This window comes from Pan paniscus, chromosome 20 (assembly GCF_029289425.2).
Source record: "Pan paniscus chromosome 20, NHGRI_mPanPan1-v2.0_pri, whole genome shotgun sequence".
In the NCBI taxonomy this organism is placed as follows: domain Eukaryota; kingdom Metazoa; phylum Chordata; class Mammalia; order Primates; family Hominidae; genus Pan; species Pan paniscus.
In genome coordinates this window covers 49,780,985-49,800,957 of record NC_073269.2, presented here as the reverse complement: position 1 = coordinate 49,800,957, position 19,973 = coordinate 49,780,985, and the positions used below count along the sequence as shown (strand labels likewise).

General features: G+C 54.0%; 1 protein-coding gene across 2 annotated transcripts; it reads left to right on the top strand.

Moving 5' to 3' along the window:
- Window positions 1-2,027: 2,027 nt before the first annotated feature.
- On the top strand, window positions 2,028-19,551 carry CADM4 (cell adhesion molecule 4). 2 transcript variants are annotated; one of them, XM_034944856.4, is made up of 9 exons: window positions 2,028-2,151; window positions 14,144-14,290; window positions 14,616-14,768; window positions 15,016-15,150; window positions 15,646-15,810; window positions 15,933-16,023; window positions 16,681-16,853; window positions 17,689-17,817; window positions 18,491-19,551. In XM_034944856.4, the coding sequence occupies exons 1-9, from the start codon at window positions 2,088-2,090 to the stop codon at window positions 18,598-18,600; spliced, it is 1,167 nt and encodes a 388-aa protein (XP_034800747.1). In that variant the 5' UTR covers window positions 2,028-2,087; the 3' UTR covers window positions 18,601-19,551. The 2 variants fall into 2 exon arrangements, with proteins under 2 accessions (XP_034800747.1, XP_063456419.1); XM_063600349.1 differs by having other exon boundaries at window positions 2,030-2,151; window positions 17,689-19,551.
- Window positions 19,552-19,973: the final 422 nt, after the last annotated feature.

Genomic DNA, 19,973 nt, shown 5'->3' with positions numbered 1-19,973 from the left:
AAAGGCAACTACTAGTTACCCCTTGGACCAGTATTCCAAAGGCAGATCAAACATTCCTCTCCCATCTAGCAAAAGTCACAGAATGTGAGCCCTGGAAAGAGGATTAGAGACTATCTCTTCCCAAGTCTACAGAAGCTGGGAAGCTGAGGACTGAAAAAGAAGGAAGTTGCTCAGGGCTATGGATCTGGGGACACAGGGGCAGTTAGAAGCTTGGGCTCTCAGGTCAGAGAGGATTCCTGGAGCCATCGTCCTGGGGACACAGGAGTTGATAGGAGCTTGGACCCTGAGGACAGAGAGGATGCTGGGAGCCATGGTCCTGCTTCACAGGGGTTGATGGGAGCTTGGACCTGAAGGACAGAGAGGATGCTGGGAGCCGTGGTCCTGAGGACACAGGAGTTGATGGGAGCTTGGACCCTGAGGACAGAGAAGACACTGGGAGCCATGGTCCTGGGACACAAGGGTTGATGGTAGCTTTGGTTTTGAGGTCAGAAAGGATACTGGGAGCTGGGTACTGAGGACAGAAAGGGTGTGTGAAGCTGAAGTCCCTTGTGGGACTGGATGTAAAATTTTTTAGTCGGAATAAAAAGTAAGGATTTTCAGCCAGGCATGGTGGCTCACGCCTGTAATCCAGCACTTTGGGAGGCCAGACAGATGGATCACCTGAGGTAAGGAGTTCAAGACCAGCCTGGCCAGCATGGCAAAACTCCGTCTCTACTAAAAATATAAAAATTAGCCAGGCATGGTGGCGGGCGCCTGTAATCTCAGCTACTCGGGAGGCTGAGGCAGGAGAATCACTGGAACCTGGGAGGCAGAGGTTGCAGTGAGTCGAGATCGTGCCACTGCACTCCAGCCTGGGCAACAGAGCGAGACTCCGTCTGGGCTGGGGGGGGGTGCGGGGGGAAGGAAAGATGTTCATAATTGGCACTTCTGGACCTCAGTTTGCCTGACAAATGGGCATGAGAGAGGTTGAGGCCTTCTTTCCATGGTTTCTCACTCTTTCTGGGTCCCATAGGTAATGATCCCGCATCAGGTCTACAGGATGTCACAGAAGTGGGCTCAGGGAAACCCACTCCCAGGAGGGAGAAGGGACCTAAGTCTGGAGGGGTGAGTCAGCCTCAAAGATGGGGAGAGAGGAAGGGCAGAGGCAAATACATGCAGAGAGAGGGAGAGAGGCTGGGGCAGGGAGACAGCAGGGAGGAGAGGGGACGCCAGGGCTTGGAAGGTGTTCACAGGAGCCTCTCCCTCCTGGGACCCAGGATTCAGGCTTCCTTCCAGTTAGTTCACTTTCAGGGGGCCCCTCCCGGAGAATGACGCGGAAACACGGGGTTTTCAGGTCAGGACAGGAGAGAGGGAGGGAGGGAACTGACCCCACCCCACTCCTGAGCCCCAGCCTCGCCCTGCCCTGGGAGATCCTTGACCTGCCTCGACCTCCGGACCCTCCGGACCTCCAGCTGCAGCCTCCCCTGTCCCGGTGGCTCAGCTCACAGCCTCTCGCTAGACTCCAGACACCCACCTGCCCGCAGCACGCCTCTCACACTCACCTTTCCCACGTCGCACTCCCTCCCTTACGCTCCCCCGTCACGCTGGCCACGCTCTCCCTTCGCACACACCGCACCCCACGACGCCCACGCCCCCACCCTCGCACAGCCTCCAGCAACACCCTGCCACCCTCCCCTCCGCGCAGCGCAAGCACCCTGCATGCCAGCAACTCCGCACCCTCGCGCGCAGCACCTGGGCCCGCACGCAGCACCCTCACCCAACACCCTCCATTTCCCGCGCTCACCGAGATCCCCCACCTGCTCCCACGCCGCTGTCGCCCTCCCGCGCACCCCTTCCCGCCCTCCTCACCCCTCTCCTCTCCGGCTTTCGCACCCCGCACCGTTCCCCCACCGTGCCGTCCCCCCCATTGTCTCCGGGCCTCTCCTCCGTCTCCCCCTCCCCTCCCCGGCCCCGGCCCCGGCCCCGCCCCGGCCTCGGCGCCCCGCCCCCGGGCGGGCAGGGGGCGGGGCGCGGGGGGCGGGGCGGGCGGCGCGGGCGGTGCAGGTGCCGGGCCGGGAGCGAGCGGCGGCGGCGGCGGCGGCGGCACCATGGGCCGGGCCCGGCGCTTCCAGTGGCCGCTGCTGCTGCTGTGGGCGGCCGCGGCGGGGCCAGGTAGGGTCGGGGGCCGGGGTCGGCCGGCCGGGCTGGGGCGGGGGGCGCGCTGTGGTGACAGCCCGGCAGCCTCGGGGCCGCAGAGGCCGAACAATGCGCGCGGGGCCGGGCCGGGCCCCCTCCCCGGGACAAAGCGCAGCGCGGGCCGGGAGCCGGGAGCGACGAGCGGGGGAGGGGGCGCGGGGCCCGGCCGCCGTGCCGCAGCCCCCCCACCCGCGCAGGCTGGATCCCGGCGGGGACAAAGGGCCCGAGACCCCCCTACACACACAAGTCCGCCCTCCCCAGGCCGGTCCCGCTGTCCTTCTGTCCAGTCTCTGCGTCCCTCTGTCCGCCCGTCTCTGAACACCCCCGTCTGGCTCCTCGTCCCCCTACCCTTGTCCTCTATCCCTCAGTCTCGAAGTCCTGTCCCTCCTTCTGTCTGTCTCCCTCTCTCCTTGCCTCGGTGTTCCTCATCTATTCTGTCTTTGTCCCCTACCTCTGTCCCCTGGTCTCTGTCCCCTTTTCCTGGGTCACTCTGTCCCCTCCATCATCCTGTCTATTCTCTTTCCCCCGGATTTCTGCCCTCCCTCTCTGCCCCTATTCTTGGTCCCTGTCTCTGTCTCGCTGTCACCCTTGTTTTTCTGTCCCTTTTTCTCTGTCCCCTATCTGCCCCATCCCCTTGTCTCTGTCCCCTGTCTTTCTGTCACTCGTTTCTCTAACCCTTTCTGTCACCTGTCTCTTTCCCCCTTCTCTGTCCCACTATCTCCATCCCTGTCTTTCTACTGTGCCTCCTCTCTCTACCCTTACAGCCTCCATCCCGGGATCTCCCATTCCCGTCCTACCTTCCTCCCTCTCTCTATCCCTCTGTGCCCCTGGAGAGGAATTCAGTCAGGCAGGGCATTCTAAAGAGCCCTGGAGGGGAACATCTGTGTGCATGTGTGTGGGGAAGTGAGAATGGGGGACCTTGGCGTGTAGGCACACACGTGGATTCAGCGAATGCCTCTCCAAACCCTGCTCACCCATTCACACACCCAGGCTTGACTCACAGAGAAGCCCCTGTCCAGGACATCCAGGGAGCCATCCACATACCCTCATCACACACTGTGAGAAGCTGGAGACCCCCGAGGTCGGGTGACCCTGAGACTGGGGACAAGGTCAGGAAATGTCACCCACACACACTCTCACACTGTGTAAGTCTTGAACCTGCCACAGGTCACCCCTCCCTGGTGGATAAGGCCACTTTTGGAAGGAACAGAGGATTGGAAGGTGGCTAGGCAGAAGCAGGAGGGCTGGGTGTTCTGCAGAGATTGGTGAGAGGAGTTATAACCAGGTGGCATGGGGCTGGCGGCCTGGGCTTAAATCTTGGCTCTTGCCATTTGCCATCGCAGCCAATGGTAAACACCTCCCTCTCTCCAGGCTTCTGTTTCTCTTTCTGTAAAGTGAGGATGTTGAACTCAGTGACATGAAAGGGAACGCCAGCTCAGACCGTGAAGGGGTTTCTGGCAAGTTGAGTGCGGTTACATGTTCCCCACTCCAGGGTTTGAGGCAGAGCCATCCTCACCTCGGCCAGGATGAGGGGCAAAGCTGTCCTCTCACTGTCTTTCTTTCTTCTCTAGTCTTCTGTGACTGCTTTAGAACTTGCATCATTACCTCCTTTCTTTACAACAGACATGCCACAATTTCCCAGATGAGAACTTTGGTACCTCAGTGACATTTCCATCAATTTTAATTTATCTTTATTTTTTAGGCTAAACACCAGGCTCATAGAATCCTGGAACTAATGAATCCAGTAAATAAAGAACCTGATGGTACTTTAGAATGCTGACATCTACAGGATTCTAGAATCCAGAAGGCTTTAGAAGCTTGACACCTTTGAAGTTCTAGAACCGTGATGGTGTTAGCATGCTAGCATCTTGACGTCTTAAAAATCGTGAAATCTTGATGTCTTGGAGTTCCTGGATCTTGACATCTATGACATTTAGAATCCTGACAGCTTAGAATCATCAGACTTTGAATTCTCAGGATCAGAATATAGCTTAAGGTGACCACCCGCCCCGTGCAAAAGCCTTTCTCTGGTGCTTCTGGGAGTTAGGTCTACAGCCCTGTCCCTCGTTTGATTTCCAAGTCACTGCTTCCTGGCACCCTAATCCTCTCTGTAAACTTTCTCTAAAGTAAATAGTATGTGGCTTTTACAAGTAGAAACTGAGCTTGGTGTCATGGGAAGAGCTCTCAGCTGGGAGCTAAGGAACTTGGGTCCAAGCCTTACCCAGGACCCTTTAGTATAATTTTGCATCAGTCCTTGTCCCTCTCTGGGCCTTACTTTCCCCTTCTGTAAAGCATGGGGTAGGAGGCTGTAGTGTGTGGTCTTGGAGGGTCCTTCCTGCTCTCCTTTCCATTGGATATTTCTCAGTGGCCTTGGCTACCACATTTTAGGGGGTATCTGTTGTTCCCACATTTCTCTCTTAGTCACTTCTTCCTCTCTCACCTTGCCCAGCCAGCAGGAATTGGGGGAGATGGGGTGCATTTGCGCCATTTTAAAAACATGTTCTCTCTCTCCTGGTTCATTCATCTTCTGAGCATAGCAGAAGATGATGAGATTTATGCCCAAAGAAGAAGGATCCAGGGTGGGCAGAGGAGAGAAAGCAAGAGGGAGGGATGGGTTGCCTGCCCAGGGATGCACCCAGGCAGAAATGGGACCCGCAGCCAGAAACTGGGTAGAATAGAAAGGAGGAGAGGAAACAGATATCCAATACAAAGAAAGAATAGAGAGGCTATTAGGAGTTGAGGGGTCTTGTGGAGGGGGCAGTTGTTGGTCCCTAAATAATGTTTCCTTCCCAGGGTGACTCACTTTTTCCTGCTAAAATTCTGACCAGCCACTCTTGAGAATAGGGGGACCCTCCCTCCATTGTGAGTCACCCCAAGGAACAGGTTTTGGAGGTTTCTATCACTGACCCCCCCACCCACCCACCCACCCATGAGCCAGGCGCCTGTGTCCCCAGAGCCTGGGGGTGGGGGTCAGGTTCTGCAGTGGATTCCAAGACCTTAGACACAGCAGGGCTGGGGCCTAAGGCTGGGTTAATGTCGTGCGAGCCTGGCCTGTCCCCATCTTGGAGAACACAAAGGCAGCTTTCTCTCTCTGGGAGGGGTGGGGGGTGGCCTGGAGACAGTCAGACCCGCCAGCATCCAATGGCCTGTGGCATCAGAACGGAAGCACCCACTGATTTCCGCCTGTGCAGACCCCAGGCCCATAGGGAGCAGGCACGCAGGCTCCTCCGTGGGCACCCAGTGGGGCAAGGGGCAGGTGCTGAGCCTGGCTCTTCTGGGAAGAGGGGGTGAATAGAGGGCACTGGGGGTGGAGGTTCGGACAGAGGGAGCTCAGTGCAGGCCTGCACCCTTCCCGGAGCAGGAATTCCTCTCGTACCCCACACCCAGGGAGGATCTCTGGGGGACTCCCCACTCCCTGGCTGGGCCTGAGGCCTGGAATCCAGGGAGTCCCGAATATCCCAGGAATGTGGGGGCCACAGCGGGGACTTTGTGTGTGAGGTTGCTGACTCACCCCTACGCCCCCACCTGATGCCTAGGTCCCCAGATGGGAGGGGACAGAGCATTGAGGAAAGGCAGGACTGTGCTTCTAGGGGTTGAGGACTGGGGAGTTAGAGTCAAAAGTTTTCAGGAGAGGAGGGGCTGGATCTGATGGAGGAGGGGCTGGGGGCCTGGACTCCTGGGTCTGATGGAGGAGGGTCTAGGGGCCTAGACTAATGGGTCTAAAGGAGGAGGGAGCTAGGGTCTTAGACTCCTGGGTCTCAAGGAGGAGGGGGCTGAGGTCTTAGGCTCCTGGGTCCAGGGAGGAGGGGGTTGGGGTCTTAGACTCCTGAGTCTGAGGGAGGAGGGGGCTGGGGTCTTAGACTCCTGAGTCTGAGGGAGGAGGGGGCTGGGGTCTTAGACTCCTGAGTCTGAGGGAGGAGGGGGCTGGGGTCTTAGACTCCTGAGTCTGAGGGAGGAGGGGGCTGGGGTCTTAGACTCCTGAGTCTGAGGGAGGAGGGGGCTGGGGTCTTAGACTCCTGAGTCTGAGGGAGGAGGGGGCTGGGGTCTTAGACTCCTGAGTTTGAGGGAGGAGGAGGCTGGGGTCTTAGACTCCTGTTTCTCAGGGAGGAGGAGGCTGGGGTCTTAGACTCCTGGGTTTAAGAGAGGAGAGGGCCGAGGGCTGGAACTCCTGTGTCCGGAAGGAAAAGGGGGCTGGGAGTCCACACTCCTAGGTCTTGAGGGAGGAAGGGATGAGGATACAGACTCCTGGGTCCTGAGGGAGGAAGGGGCTGGAGGCGGGGGATTCCACTCCAGGTTTCTGAGGGAGGAGGGGCTGAGACCCTGACGCCTAGGTCCTGCGAATACAGGCGCCTTCACAAGGCTGAGCTGGGGAAGAATTGACGCTTTGTGCGAGGATGTTCGGACTCCGCCATTGATGGGGGGCTGAGGGGGGTTCAGTCAGGACGCAGGGATGTACCACCTCCCTAAGGGAGGAAGGGGGAAGGAGGCAGGATGCCAGGAGCCCCCTGGGGAGCGGATACAGAGGGGGTGGTGGTGACCTTCCCGGAACTATGACCTTGAGACTCCCTTGGGTATTCGCTGACTCAGGACCCAGGAAGCGCTCCCCCCACCCTGCTTAGTCTCCGTGGAAACATCCACCAGCTGTGTACTCTGGACCCCTGGCTCCTGGGTCCTGAAGGAGGAGGGGGCTGGAGGCCCAGACTCCTGTGTCTAAGCTAGGAGAGGGCTGGGGGTTCTGACTCCTAGGTTTGAAGGAAGGGGCTGCTGACAGCCCAGACTCCTGGGTCCTGATCGAGAAGGGGGCTAGGGGTCTGGATTTCGGGAACCTGAGAGAGGAGGTGGTTGGGGGCTGAATTCCTGGGTCTAAGGCGGAAAGAAGCCGGGGTTCCAGACTCCTGGAACCTGATGGAGGAGGGGCTGGGAGCCTAGACTCCTGGGTCCTGGGAGAGGAGGTAGTTGGGGGCTGGATTCCTGGGTCTTAACGCATTACCTGCTCCGCCACTCTTTCCCAAACCCTCCCTGTCCCTTTTTCCAAGCACCATCCCCATGACGACTCCTGGCTGTCAACACAGTTTAAAGGGCCAGTGCCTCAGTCCCCAAAGCTCAGCCCCTCTCTGACCAGAAAGTCCCGCCCCCACCACCCCCAACCCCCCAAACAAAAGCTGCTGAGACATTAATATTCCAGGCACAGACACTGTTGGTTACTGACTCCTCAGGAGGGGGAGGGAGTAAAACAAAAGACCCCCACCCTCACCCCATGTGCACCCTCAAGCAGAGAGCAGGGGATAAATTTGGTGGGGGCAGATCCAGAGGAACCTGATGGCTCCCAGGAGATGGTGAGTTTTGCCACTGACTTGCCTGGGACCCGCTAAGCCTCATTCTCCACATCTGTAAAATGGGGGGCTAGCACTGAACCAGTCTTGAGGTCCAGGATCTGTGGATAGGCTTCGAGATGTTTTTAAAAGCACCAGAATGTGCATGCCAGTTTTCACATGCATGGGCATGTTTCCGGAGGTTGCACTAAAACAGCCTTGCAGAGAGGGCTCCCTGAGCTTCAGGTGCGGGGCTCATCCTTATGAGGCAGGCACTGGCATCATTCCCATTTTATAGATGGGGCAACTGAGGCTCCGAAAGGTAAGGTCACTTGCCCACAGGTCACACAGATGGCAAGTGGTTGAGCTGGGATCAACCTAGGTGTTTAAGATGAAAATAATGATGTCACAAAGTTGTCGGGCTGAAATGAGATTCTGTCTGGGCCAGCTGCAATGGCTCATGCCTATAATCCCAGCACTTTGGGAGGCCAAGGCAGGGGGATTGCTCGAGCCTAGGAGTTCAAGACCAACCTGGGCAAGATATTGAGACCCCCATCTCTAAAAAAAAAAAAAAATTTTTTTTTTTTTTTTTAATTAGCTGGGCATAGCTACGCACCTCTGTAGTCTTAGCTATTTGGTAGCCTGAGGTGGGAGGATCGCTTGAGCCCACATGTTCAAGGTTGCAGTGAGCCATGATTGCACCACTGCACTCTAGCCTGGGTGACAGAGCGAGACCTTATCTCAAAAAAAGAAAAAAGAAAGAAAGAGAAAGAAAGAAAGAAAGAGAGAGAGAAAGAGAGAAAGAAAAAAGAGAGAAGAAAGACGAACAGATATCCCATCTGACACATGTAATTCATGTAGCAAGTTCCCCAGACACTTATCAGGTGCCAAGCACTCTTCTGGGTACTAGGGGTGCAGCAGTAAACCCATTGGATTATATCCCTGCCTTCCTAGAGTATACATTCCAGTCATGGGTGACAAACAGACAGTAAACAAATAAGCAAATTAATCTGATAATTCCAGTGAAATCTTCATAGAAGAAATAAAGCAATGGTGAGGAAATAGCAAGTGTTCTGGGCCAGGCGCAGTGGCTCACGCCTGTAATCCCAGCACTTTGGGAAGCCAAGGCAGGAGGATCCTTTGACCCCAGGAGTTGGAGACCAGCCTGGGCAACATGGAGAATCTGTGTCTCCACAAAAAGCACAAAAATTAGCCAGGTGTGGTGGGAGGAGCCTATAATCTCAGCTACTTAGGAGGCTGAGGTGGGAGGATGGCTTGAGCCCAGGAGTTCGAGGCTGCAGTGAGCCATGATTGCACCACTGCACTCCAGCCTGGGTGACAGAGCAATACCCTGTCTCTTTTTTTTTTTTTTTTTTGAGACAGAGTCTCTCTCTGTCACCCAGGTTGGAGTGCAGTGGCTCGATCTCGGCTCACTGCAACCTCTGCCTCCCGGGTTCAAGCAATTCTGCCTCAGCCTCCTGAGTAGCCAGGGCTACCACTGCCTAGCTAATTTTTGTATTTTTTTAGTAGAGACGGGGTTTCGCCACGTTGGCCAGGCTGGTCTTGAACTCCTGACCTGAGGTGATCTGCCCGCCTTGGCCTCTCAAAAGTGCTGGTATTACAGGCGTGAGCCACCGCACTGGGCTGACTTTGTCTCTTAAAAGAAAAGAAAGTGTTCTAAAGGTGAAGGGATGAGCAGTGAGGGAAGGCCTCTCTGAGAAGGTACTGATATGATTTGAGACCCAAATGGGAACAGGAGTCAGCCCTGGGAAGATGGGGCTTGGGAGGTGGGGAGAAGAACATTCCAGGCAGAAGGAAGAAAAGGGAAAAGGCCCTGTGGTGGGAGCGAGCTCAGCATGTTTGAGGGACAGCAAGGCTAGCGAGCCCAGAGTGAAGTAAGGTCAGCAAGGGGCCAGGCCATATAGCACCTTGAAGTCCCCGGGAAGGGGTCTCTATTTTATTCTACATGTTACGGGCAGCCCTCGGAGGGTTTTAAGCAGAAAGGTGAATTGATCTGATTTACCTCTTTGAAAAATCGATCCGGCCACTGGGTGGAGAATGGCCCTGGAGGAGGCAGACAGGGATGCAGACAGACCCACGAGTAGGCTTTTGCAGAGTCCAGGTGAGGGATGATGCTGGATGAGAGTGAGGGTAGGAGAGGCAGACAAAGGTGATGAGATCTGGGATATGTCTTGGAGGTAGAATGGACAGATGTTGCTGATGGAATGGATATTGGGGATGAGGGAAAGGGAGAGAACTTGAATGATTTCTAGGTTTTTGACCTGAGCAACCAGGTGGATGGTGGTGAAATTTTTTGAGATTGAGAAAATTTGGGGAGGAAAATATCTGGGGCAAGGATTGGACATGTTAAGCTTGATATTCCAGGAGGTGCTAGAAAAACCTCAAATAGTGGCTGAAATACCCAAAGTGCTATAGTTTCAGCTACTCATGAAGCTGAGGCAGGAGGACTGCTTGAGCATAAGAGTTTGAGTCCAGCCTAGGCAACATAGTGAGACCTCATCTCTAAAATAAATTAAAAAAATAAAAATACCCAAAGTGTTACACTCAAACATAAAAGAAGTCCAGAAGTAGGAGTTCAGGGTTGTTACAGCAGCTCCACATCTTCACCAGAGACTCAGGCACCTTCCAGCTCTTGGTTCCGCCATCCCCACTGCTCTTGTCCTCATGGTTCAACATGGCTGCCTAAATTCCACGCATCACACTGTTAGTTCCAGGTGGCACAAAGGTGACTCAGTAGAAAAAGGGTTTGTCCACCTGTTTCAGGAAGTCCTCCCAAAATTGTCATGCAACATTTTGGCTTATATCCAACTGGACAAAATTTTATCAGATGGCTTTACCTTGCTGCAAGGAGACTGAGGAATGCCTTTTTCTGCTGGACATAATGCAACCATAAAATACAACCACTGTTCTTTTCTTTTACTGAGGAGAAAGGGAAAAATGGATGTCAGAATAGGAAGCCAGAAGTCTCTGTCTCCATCCCCCAGAAATAATCTTTTCTACCCCTCAACTTCCAAATTAGGTTACCTACCCTCTTACAGAAAACATAACACTTTCTTTTCTTTCTTTTTTTTTTTTTCTTTTTTGAAACGGAGTCTTGCTCTGTCACCCAGGCTGGACTGCAGTGGCGCGATCTTGGCTCACTGCAACCTCCGCCTCCCAGGTTCAAGCGATTCTTATGCCTCAGCCTCCTGAGTAGCTGGAATTACAAGCACCCACCACCACGCCTGGCTAATTTTTGTATTTTTAGTACAGACGGGGTTTCACCATGTTGGTCAGGCTGGTCTCGAACTCCTGACCTTGTGATCCGCCCACCTCGGCCTCCCAAAGTGCTGGGATTACAGGTGTGAGCCACCGTGCCCAGCCACATAACACTTTTGATTACGGTGATTGGTTTCTACCTTCCCATAAATCTTAAAGGGCAGGGACCCCATCTAACTCATCTCTGACTACTCAGCCCCTGAAAACCTACGTGATGCTCAGGAAATACTCCTGAATGAATGCAACCCAGCACCTGAATGTAAAAGACATGGATAGTTATCCAGCACTTAAAGACAAATAGCCAGATCTAATCATGGCATATTCCTGCTTCAAAACCTTCACTGGCCCTTAGGATGAAAGCAAATCTCCTAGGTTGGCATTCGAGGCCCATCACAAGCGGATCTCACAACCCCCTGCCAATGATGGACACTTAATCCAGACAGCCAGGAGTGGATATACAGATTCAGGATACAGAATCAGAGATTTGGACGAAGATTTTGGCACTGCCACTCTTGGCTGTGAACTTGGGCAAGTCATTTCATCTCTGTGGGCCAATTTTCTCACCTATAAAATGGGAATGGGAGCAGGACACGATAGCTCAAGCCTGTAATCCCAGCACTTTGGGAGGCCGAGGCGGGTGGATCACGAGGTCAGGAGTTGCAGACCAGCCTGGCCAAGATGGTGAGACCCCCGTCTTTACTAAAAACACAAAGATTAGCCAAGTGCAGTGGCAGGTGCCTATAATCCCAGCTACTTGGGAGGCTGTGGCAGGAGAATTGCTTGAACCCGGGAGGTGGAGGTTGCAGTGAGCCGAGATCGTACCACTGCACTCTAGCCTGGGCGACAGAGCAAGACAATGTCTCAAAAAAAAAAAAAAAAAAAAAAGAAAAGAAAAATGGAAATGGGGGAAAATTGGGATAATAATAGCGCAGGCCGGGCAAAATGGGGATAATAATAGCGCAGGCCGGGCACAGTGGCTCATGCCTGTAATCCCAGCACTTTGGGAGGCCGAAGCAGGCAGTTCACTTGAGCTCGCAAGTTCAAGACCAGCCTGGGCAACACGGCGAAACTCCGTCTCTAAAAAAATACAAAAGTTAGCCAGGTGTGATGTTGTGCACCTGTAGTTTCAGCTACTGGGGAGGCTGAGGTGGGATCACTCGAGCCTGGGAGGCAGACATTGCAGTGAGCTGAGATCATGCCACTGCACTCCAGCCTGACCTTGTCTCAAATTAAAAATAATAATAATAATTGGCCGGGCGCGGTGGGTCGCACCTGTAATCCCTGGACTTTGGGAGGCTGAGGCAGGCGGATCACTTGAGGCCAGGAGTTCGAGACCAGCCAGGCCAATATGGCTAAACTCTGTCTCTACTAAAAATAAAAATTAGCCCGGCATGGTGGTGCATGCCTGTAATTCCAGCTACTTGGGAGGCTGAGGCTGAAGAATCGCTTGAACTTGGGAGGTGGAGGTTTCAATGAGCTGAGATCACACCACTGCACTCCAGCCTGGGCAACAGAGCAAGACTCTGTCCCAAAATAATAATAATAATGATAATAATCATGTCTACCTTACACAGGGATTGTGAGGATTAAAGGTAAGTTATATGGGTAATGCCCTTAGCACAGGGACTAACACTGCAAGTACCTAATAATTGGTAGCTATGGGGGTTATTGTTATTTTGAAGACAACAGATGATGATATTGATGCTGATGATTAGTCTTGGCTTTCAGCTTTCCTAAATGCTTTTCTCTGATGGTGCTAGATTCCCCACCTTGTTTTTCTGATGGATTAATCAGGGTAGGTTAAAGGCTGTAACAGACACCCCTGAAATCTCAATGGCTTAACAAAAAGGTATATTTCTTGCTCATATCACAGTCCTATACAGGTGGGTCATGGGGGACAGTCAGTTAGAGACCCAGGTTCCTTCTGGCTTGTGATTCTGCCCTCCTCTAGGCTCCTTGGAGTCCTCTCTGTTCAGCCAGTGTGAAGGATTATGAGGGAGATGGGTCAGGCTGCAAGAGGTGTTTCTCTTCCACCTACATCCCATTGGCCAGAATTGGTCACATGGCCCCACCTAACTATAAAGGATGCTGGGAAGTATAGCCTAATTATGTATTGTATCAGTTAACTTTAGCAGTAGAACAGATCACCCACAACTTAGGAGCTTAAAACAACCACCACCTTATTTGTTCATGATTCTGGGGTTCAGCAGTTTGGGCTGTATCAGATGGGCAGATCTTTTATTGGTCTCAACTGGGGTCACTTGTGTGGCTGCTGTCAGCTGGTGGGGCAGCTGGGGCTGGATGATCCAGGATGGCCACACTCACACAGCTGGCGATTGGTGCTGGCTGCCGGCTGGGCTTCTCTTTCACCATGATTGTTCATCTGCAAAGACACTAGTCTGGGTATCTTCATGCAACAGTCTTAGGGCAGGAGTGGAAGCTACAAGGCCTCTTCAGGCCTAGGCTCAATATCACTTCTAGCAAATTCTATTGGTCAAAGCAACTCTCAAGGCTTACCCAGACTAGTAGGGGACAAAGTGGCTTCTCAATGGGAGGAATGGCAAAATCAACTTGCAAAGGGCATGTCCAGGGACAGGAGAATATTACGGCTATCTTTGCAAACGGGCTACAACATGTGCCCAGGTGTGAAAGATGAGGCTTGGTGAACACACAGCAGTCTCCCACACCTTGTGAACTCCTGCTTACTCTTTTTTTTCTTTCTTTTTTTTTTGAGACAGAGTCTTGCTCTGTTGCCCAGGCTGGAGTGCAGTGGCTCCATCTCGGCTCACTGCAACTTCCAACTCCCGGGTTCAAGCGATTCCCCTGCCTCAGCCTCCCGAGTAGCTGGGACTACAGGTGCGCACCACCACACCCAGCTAATTTTTTTTTTTTTTTTTTGTATTTTTAGTAGTGACAGGGTTTCACCATGTTGGCCAGGATGGTCTCTATCTCTTGACCTTGCGATCCGCCCACCTCGGCCTCTCAAAGTGCTGGGATTACAGGCATGAGCCACCGCGCTCAGCCTCCTGCTTACTCTTTAAGATCCAGATCCAATGGAGCTTTCTTGCAGAGCCCTCTCTGGCTACCCGTCTCTCTAGGCAGTTCTATAATAGTCTCCCCTTGCTCTGGACTCCTAGTGTGCCCTGTGCTGCCCTCATTAGAGCATATTCTACTAAATCTTGACTGCAGCTCTTTTAGAGTAGGGAGCAGATTTCCTCCCTGTCCTGGACTCTAGCCTGCAGGAAATGTTCAGTGCAATGGAATGAATGAGGGGAAAGAGAGGGATTGGAGGTTTGGATGGGGAAGAGGGAGAAAGAAAAAATTGAATTGCAGCTCTCAGTAAGTCTTCTATCCTGTCTCTTTGTCTAATCGTCCAGGGGCAGGACAGGAAGTACAGACAGAGAACGTGACAGTGGCTGAGGGTGGGGTGGCTGAGATCACCTGCCGTCTGCACCAGTATGATGGGTCCATAGTTGTCATCCAGAACCCAGCCCGGCAGACCCTCTTCTTCAATGGCACCCGTGGTGAGTGCTGGGGACCAGACTCAGGAGTCTTAAAGGAAGAGAGGGCTGGGGCCCAGACTCCCATGTCCTGAAAGAGGACACACCTGAGAGTTTGGTCTCCTGGGTCTCGGAGAAGAAAGGGCTGGGGTCCCGGACTGCTGGTCCTGCAGGCAGGAGGACTTGAATAATGCTGGGTCCTCAAGGGAGTAAATAGTTGGACACCTCAGACTCATAGATATGGCTGGAGAAAAGAGGCAGAGGGCTGGACTCTAAGCTCCTGTCGGATGGGTGGGACTTGTGAGGCCAGGACTCCCGAAATTCACACCTTCCCCCTCACTCTCTCTAGCCTTGAAGGATGAGCGTTTCCAGCTTGAGGAGTTCTCCCCACGCCGGGTGCGGATCCGGCTCTCAGATGCCCGCCTGGAGGACGAGGGGGGCTATTTCTGCCAGCTCTACACAGAAGACACCCACCACCAGATTGCCACGCTCACGGTACTAGGTAACGCCCTCCCCCTTGTCGGACGCATCCTCTCCTCCTTTCTTCTCTGCTTCTCTCTTCTCCTGAGACTTTCAGACCATGGCTATTTTTAACATCCTGGATGGGCATCTGGCTCCTGACCTCTCCCCTTTGACCCCTGCCACCCGGGACCCTGGTTCCCTATGGTCGCTGGGAACCGGCAGCTCGATCGCTTTGAGCCCACGTTCGTGCCTTCTTTAACCCCTTACTTCCCTTCTCCCTGCGTCAGTGGCCCCAGAGAATCCTGTGGTGGAGGTCCGGGAGCAGGCGGTAGAGGGCGGCGAGGTGGAGCTCAGCTGCCTCGTTCCGCGGTCCCGTCCGGCTGCCACCCTGCGCTGGTACCGGGACCGCAAGGAGCTGAAAGGTACCCTGGGCCGAGTGCTGACAAGGGATGGGGAGGAGGTGGGACTTAGGAGAGGTTGTTTATATGTGGAGAGGAGCCACAGGTTTTCACAGACACTGGACATTCAATATGTAGTGGTTGATGTCGAGCGCGGTGGCTCACGCCTGTAGTCCTAGCACTTTGGGAGGCTGAGATGGGAGGATTGCTTGAGGTCAGGAGTTCAACCTGCCCAACATTGTGAGACCCTGTCTCTAAGTATATATATAAATTTATGTTTTTATATATATAGCAATTAAATGGATTGATAGACGAGAAAGCATGAGCGTGAAAGAGGGAAGAGCTTTGGGAGGAGGCACGTGGGCTTGGTTAGGAGAGGGGCGTAGCTTGGAGGACAAGAGGCGGGGCCTGTGGGTAAGGGGTGGAGCTTGGCAAATAGCCTGCTTTGGCGTTGGCTCGGGTGGGTGGGTGGATGGAGCCGGAATTGTGGCCTGACAGTGTCTGACCGGGGTGTGGCAGGAGTGAGCAGCAGCCAGGAAAATGGCAAGGTCTGGAGCGTGGCAAGCACAGTACGGTTTCGTGTGGACCGTAAGGACGACGGTGGTATCATCATCTGCGAGGCGCAGAACCAGGCGCTGCCCTCCGGACACAGCAAGCAGACGCAGTACGTGCTGGATGTGCAGTGTAAGTGACCGGCGGGCCAGGACCCAAGGGATCCCAACGCCAGCCACCCGCACCCGCGAGGGTCCCCCTTGTCCCGCGTGATGGCTTGGAAACTACTCTCTCCTCTTACTTTTGCCTAACAGACTCCCCCACGGCCCGGATTCATGCCTCCCAAGCTGTGGTGAGGGAGGGAGACACGCTGGTGTTGACGTGTGCTGTCACGGGGAACCCCAGGTGAGCTCTGGGGGCCTCCTGCGTCCTCAGGAGGAGAAAGCTGGGGACCTGGAAGAACAGGGACCAGGGACTTGGACTCCTGGGTCCTAAGGAGGAGAGAGCTGAGGACCTGGACAAACAGGGAGCTAGGACCTGGATTCCTGGGTCCTGAGGAGGAGAGAGCTGGGGACCTGGACGAATAGGGATCTGGGACCTGGACTCCTGGATCCTGAGGGAGGAGGAATCTGGAGGCTCAGACTCCCCAATACTGAAGCTGTGCAGCCTCAGACTCCCGGTTGCTGAGGATGGAATGGCGTGGGAGGGCTAGAATTATTATTATTATTATTATTTTTTAATTGTAGTGACGGGGTCTCCCTGTGTTGCCCAGGCTGGTCTGGAACTGCTGGCCTTAAGCAATCCTCCCGTCTCAGCCTCCTAAAGTGCTGGGATTGCAGGCATAAGCCACCATGTTCAGCCTGGGCTAGAATTCCTGAGACCTTGGTGATGGGTGGAAGTAGGCCCAGGACTGTTGGTTTTCCAGAAAGGAAAGAGATAGCAGGAAGCCTCTTATTTGGAGGTCCCTGCGGGATGAGAGTTGCATGTCTAGATTCTTGACAAGTCAGAATTCGGTGCTGGCACCTGGGTTCCTAACTCTCACTATACTTTATCCCCACCCAGGCCAAACCAGATCCGCTGGAACCGCGGGAATGAGTCTTTGCCGGAGAGGGCGGAGGCCGTGGGAGAGACGCTCACGCTGCCGGGTCTGGTATCCGCGGATAACGGCACCTACACTTGCGAGGCGTCCAATAAGCACGGCCATGCGAGGGCGCTCTACGTACTTGTGGTCTACGGTGAGAGCAGGCTGCGGCCGACTGAGGGCGGGGGCGGGGCGCCAGGTGGCAGGGGCGGGGCTTGAGCAAAGAGGCCACATAACTCAGGGGTTCGGCAGCCAACAGAGTTCTTGTTGTTTTGGGACCAGACTGGCCCGCGGGGCTCAAATTCGGGTTGGCTGCATTCTATTGCAGGTAACCGAACCTGTCTGCGCCTCAGTTTACCCATCAGTAAAGTGGAAATAAACAATAGCACCTATATAACAAGGCTGTTGTGAAGATTATGTGAACTAAATATGTAAGGTGGTTGGAATGGGCTCTAGCACACAGCTGTTCTGTGTTTAGCTCTATGACGGTGGGGCAGAAATTTTGGTAGTTGGGTCCAGCACTTTAAATACTTGGAGCGTTTTAGACAAGGTGGGAAGGGACTTGGACCTGTTTCTTGGACTCTGTTTCTTAGTGGAGGAAGAAACTTGAGTCAAAAGAAAAGGGATGGCTGGGTGCGGTCGCTCACGCCTCTAATCCCAGTACTTTGGGAGGCCTAGGCCGGAGGATCGCTTGAGCCCAGGAGTTTAAGATCAGCCTGGGCCACATAGCGAGACCCCCGTCTCTGCAAAAGAAAACAAGAAAAAGAAAAGGAAAATGTAACATGACTCAGGGGAGGGGTCGGGCAGTGTACAAACCAACAAGCATCTGGAAAGAGAAGAGACTACAAGGTGGCAGTAATTTTTGAGGGGTGTGGCACATAAAAGGGCACGGTTAGACGTGTGCAGAATGGCTTAAAAGCTTGGCAGCGATGGGGCCAGACTGGGACCGTCCTCTGATGACCTGGTCCTGTGCCCTGTCCCTCTGGCAGACCCTGGTGCGGTGGTAGAGGCTCAGACGTCGGTTCCCTATGCCATTGTGGGCGGCATCCTGGCGCTGCTGGTGTTTCTGATCATATGTGTGCTAGTGGGCATGGTCTGGTGCTCGGTACGGCAGAAGGGTGAGTGGGACGGGGCCTGGACTCTACGGTTGGTTGGTTGTAGGGCTCGGAAAGAGGCGGGGCCTAGAGCCAGGGTAACGAGAGGGCGGAGCCTAGGCTCTGGATTCCAAATCCCACCGCACCGGGGGCGGAGATGACAAAGGGGGCGGGGCTTTCGGCACAATACTCGAAAAGGGGTAGAATTTAGAAGCTGAATTAAAAGCATAGATTTGCGGGTGGGCGCGGTGGCTCACGCCTGTAATCCCAGCACGTTGGGAGGCCAAGGCGGATAAAGCACTTGAGAAGCCAGGAGTTCGAGACCAGCCTGGGCACCATGGCGAAGCCCCTTTTCTACTAAAAATACAAAAAAATAGGGAAAAAAAGAGCATGGATTTGAATAAAACAATTTATTTTCCTAATTGCTGAATTCGCTGGGAGCAGGGCAAGGAAATACCTCCAAGAGAAAGGATAAGGGTGGCACTTTCGGTGAGCTTTTGGAGTCTTCCTAATTCTGCTTTTACCTCTTTCTCTGCCACTGTTTACCTCTTTCTCTGTCTCTCCCTGTGTGTTCCGTTTCTCCCTCTTCCTTCGCCTGGCATGTGTCATGTCTGTCTCCCTCTTCCCCTATACTTCTGTCCAACTCCTGGATCCACAAATATGTCCCCCCTGCCCCGGGGGTCTGTCACCCCCTCAGGTTCCTATCTGACCCACGAAGCCAGTGGCTTGGATGAACAGGGAGAAGCAAGAGAAGCCTTCCTCAATGGCAGCGACGGACACAAGAGGAAAGAGGAATTCTTCATCTGACCCTATCCCCACCCCAGGCCTAGGCCTGGGCCTGGGCTGGGGTCCCCCCCACTGCCAGCTGCAAGGAACCAGCAAAGACATTTACCAGAGTCTGGGATGGTGGGCTTCTCCCCCCACCACTAACACCTCAGACGCTTGGGCAGGGATGGGGGTGTTGGATGCCTGGATCTCTGTAAGGGCCTGAAGTGAGGGCCCAGAGGTCTGGGTCCCCCAGGGGGCAGGGGCCAAAGGTCCAGACCCCCCAAGTCCAGTGAGGGCAGTAGGGATTGGGTTGGGGGAAGATAACTGGGGGAAGGCCAGGGCCCCTAGGCTACAAAACCAGGTCTTGTGGGGAGGGGGTCAGTTTCTGGGAAGGGGGGGGCAGGGAAGGGGAACACAGATTTCTTTGGGGGTCCTAGACCCCATGCCAGCCATTGTAAGAGTTCCACAGAGCTCTGGGCACTTCTTTGCAAAGCCATGTTTGCACGGTGGGGGGATGGGTGGGGGGAGGGCGTGGAAATAGGGATTCTGTGTCTTTGTGTCATAACTTTGATGGGGGCAGTGAGGGAGACAGCCCAAACCCTTTTCTCCAATCCCCCTTCCCCAGGTTCCTGGGCTCCCCTTCTCTCTACCTTCTCCCCCAACGTCTGTCCCATCCATATTTGTCTCTCTGTCCACCCACTCCTGGGGGGGCCTTCCCCATCTCTCCTCCAGGCCCCCCGGGGAGGGGGAAAGGAGTTTGGGGAGGATTCGTGGTCTTTATGGTTTTATATATAATATATTAAAAAATCAAAAGTCTGTATGAAAATATCAGATTGCACCCCCCTCTCCCCATTCCTGGCTTTTGCCCCCTTTTTCTTGTTAAAAAACAAAAAACAAAAAACCACACACACATTTTGTACGGGGCGGGGAGGGGAATGGGGAGGGGGTTTGGCAATCTCACTAACCACCATTAAACTGAGGAGAGAACAAGTGTTTGGGGTGGCTGTGTGTCTGTCCTGCTGTCAAGGGCTGTACCATTGGGAGGGGAACTAAGGGAGAGGGGAGGGAGGAGTGTGATGGTTGCTGGTGGACAGTATAGGCCAGGAGAAGGTCCTGACCTCAGTGAGGGTACCTCGACCTCCCCAGAAACCTGGGTTTGGCCACTTCTTCAGCCAAATAGTCACAGTCTTGTCTTTTTGATAGCGACTGAGCTACCCCATTCCATGGCCCGAACCCTTACCCTGGCTTCCCCCTACCCCAGACATTAGTCTCCAAGGGAACTCTGAATTAAAGTTAAACTCTCAAAACCTTTGCCTAGCTCCCCATCACCTTTAGACCAAGTCAAAGCTCTTTAGTCTGGCATCCCAGGCCTCTCATTCATTCATGTACATTTTAGATGTATTATTCTAACT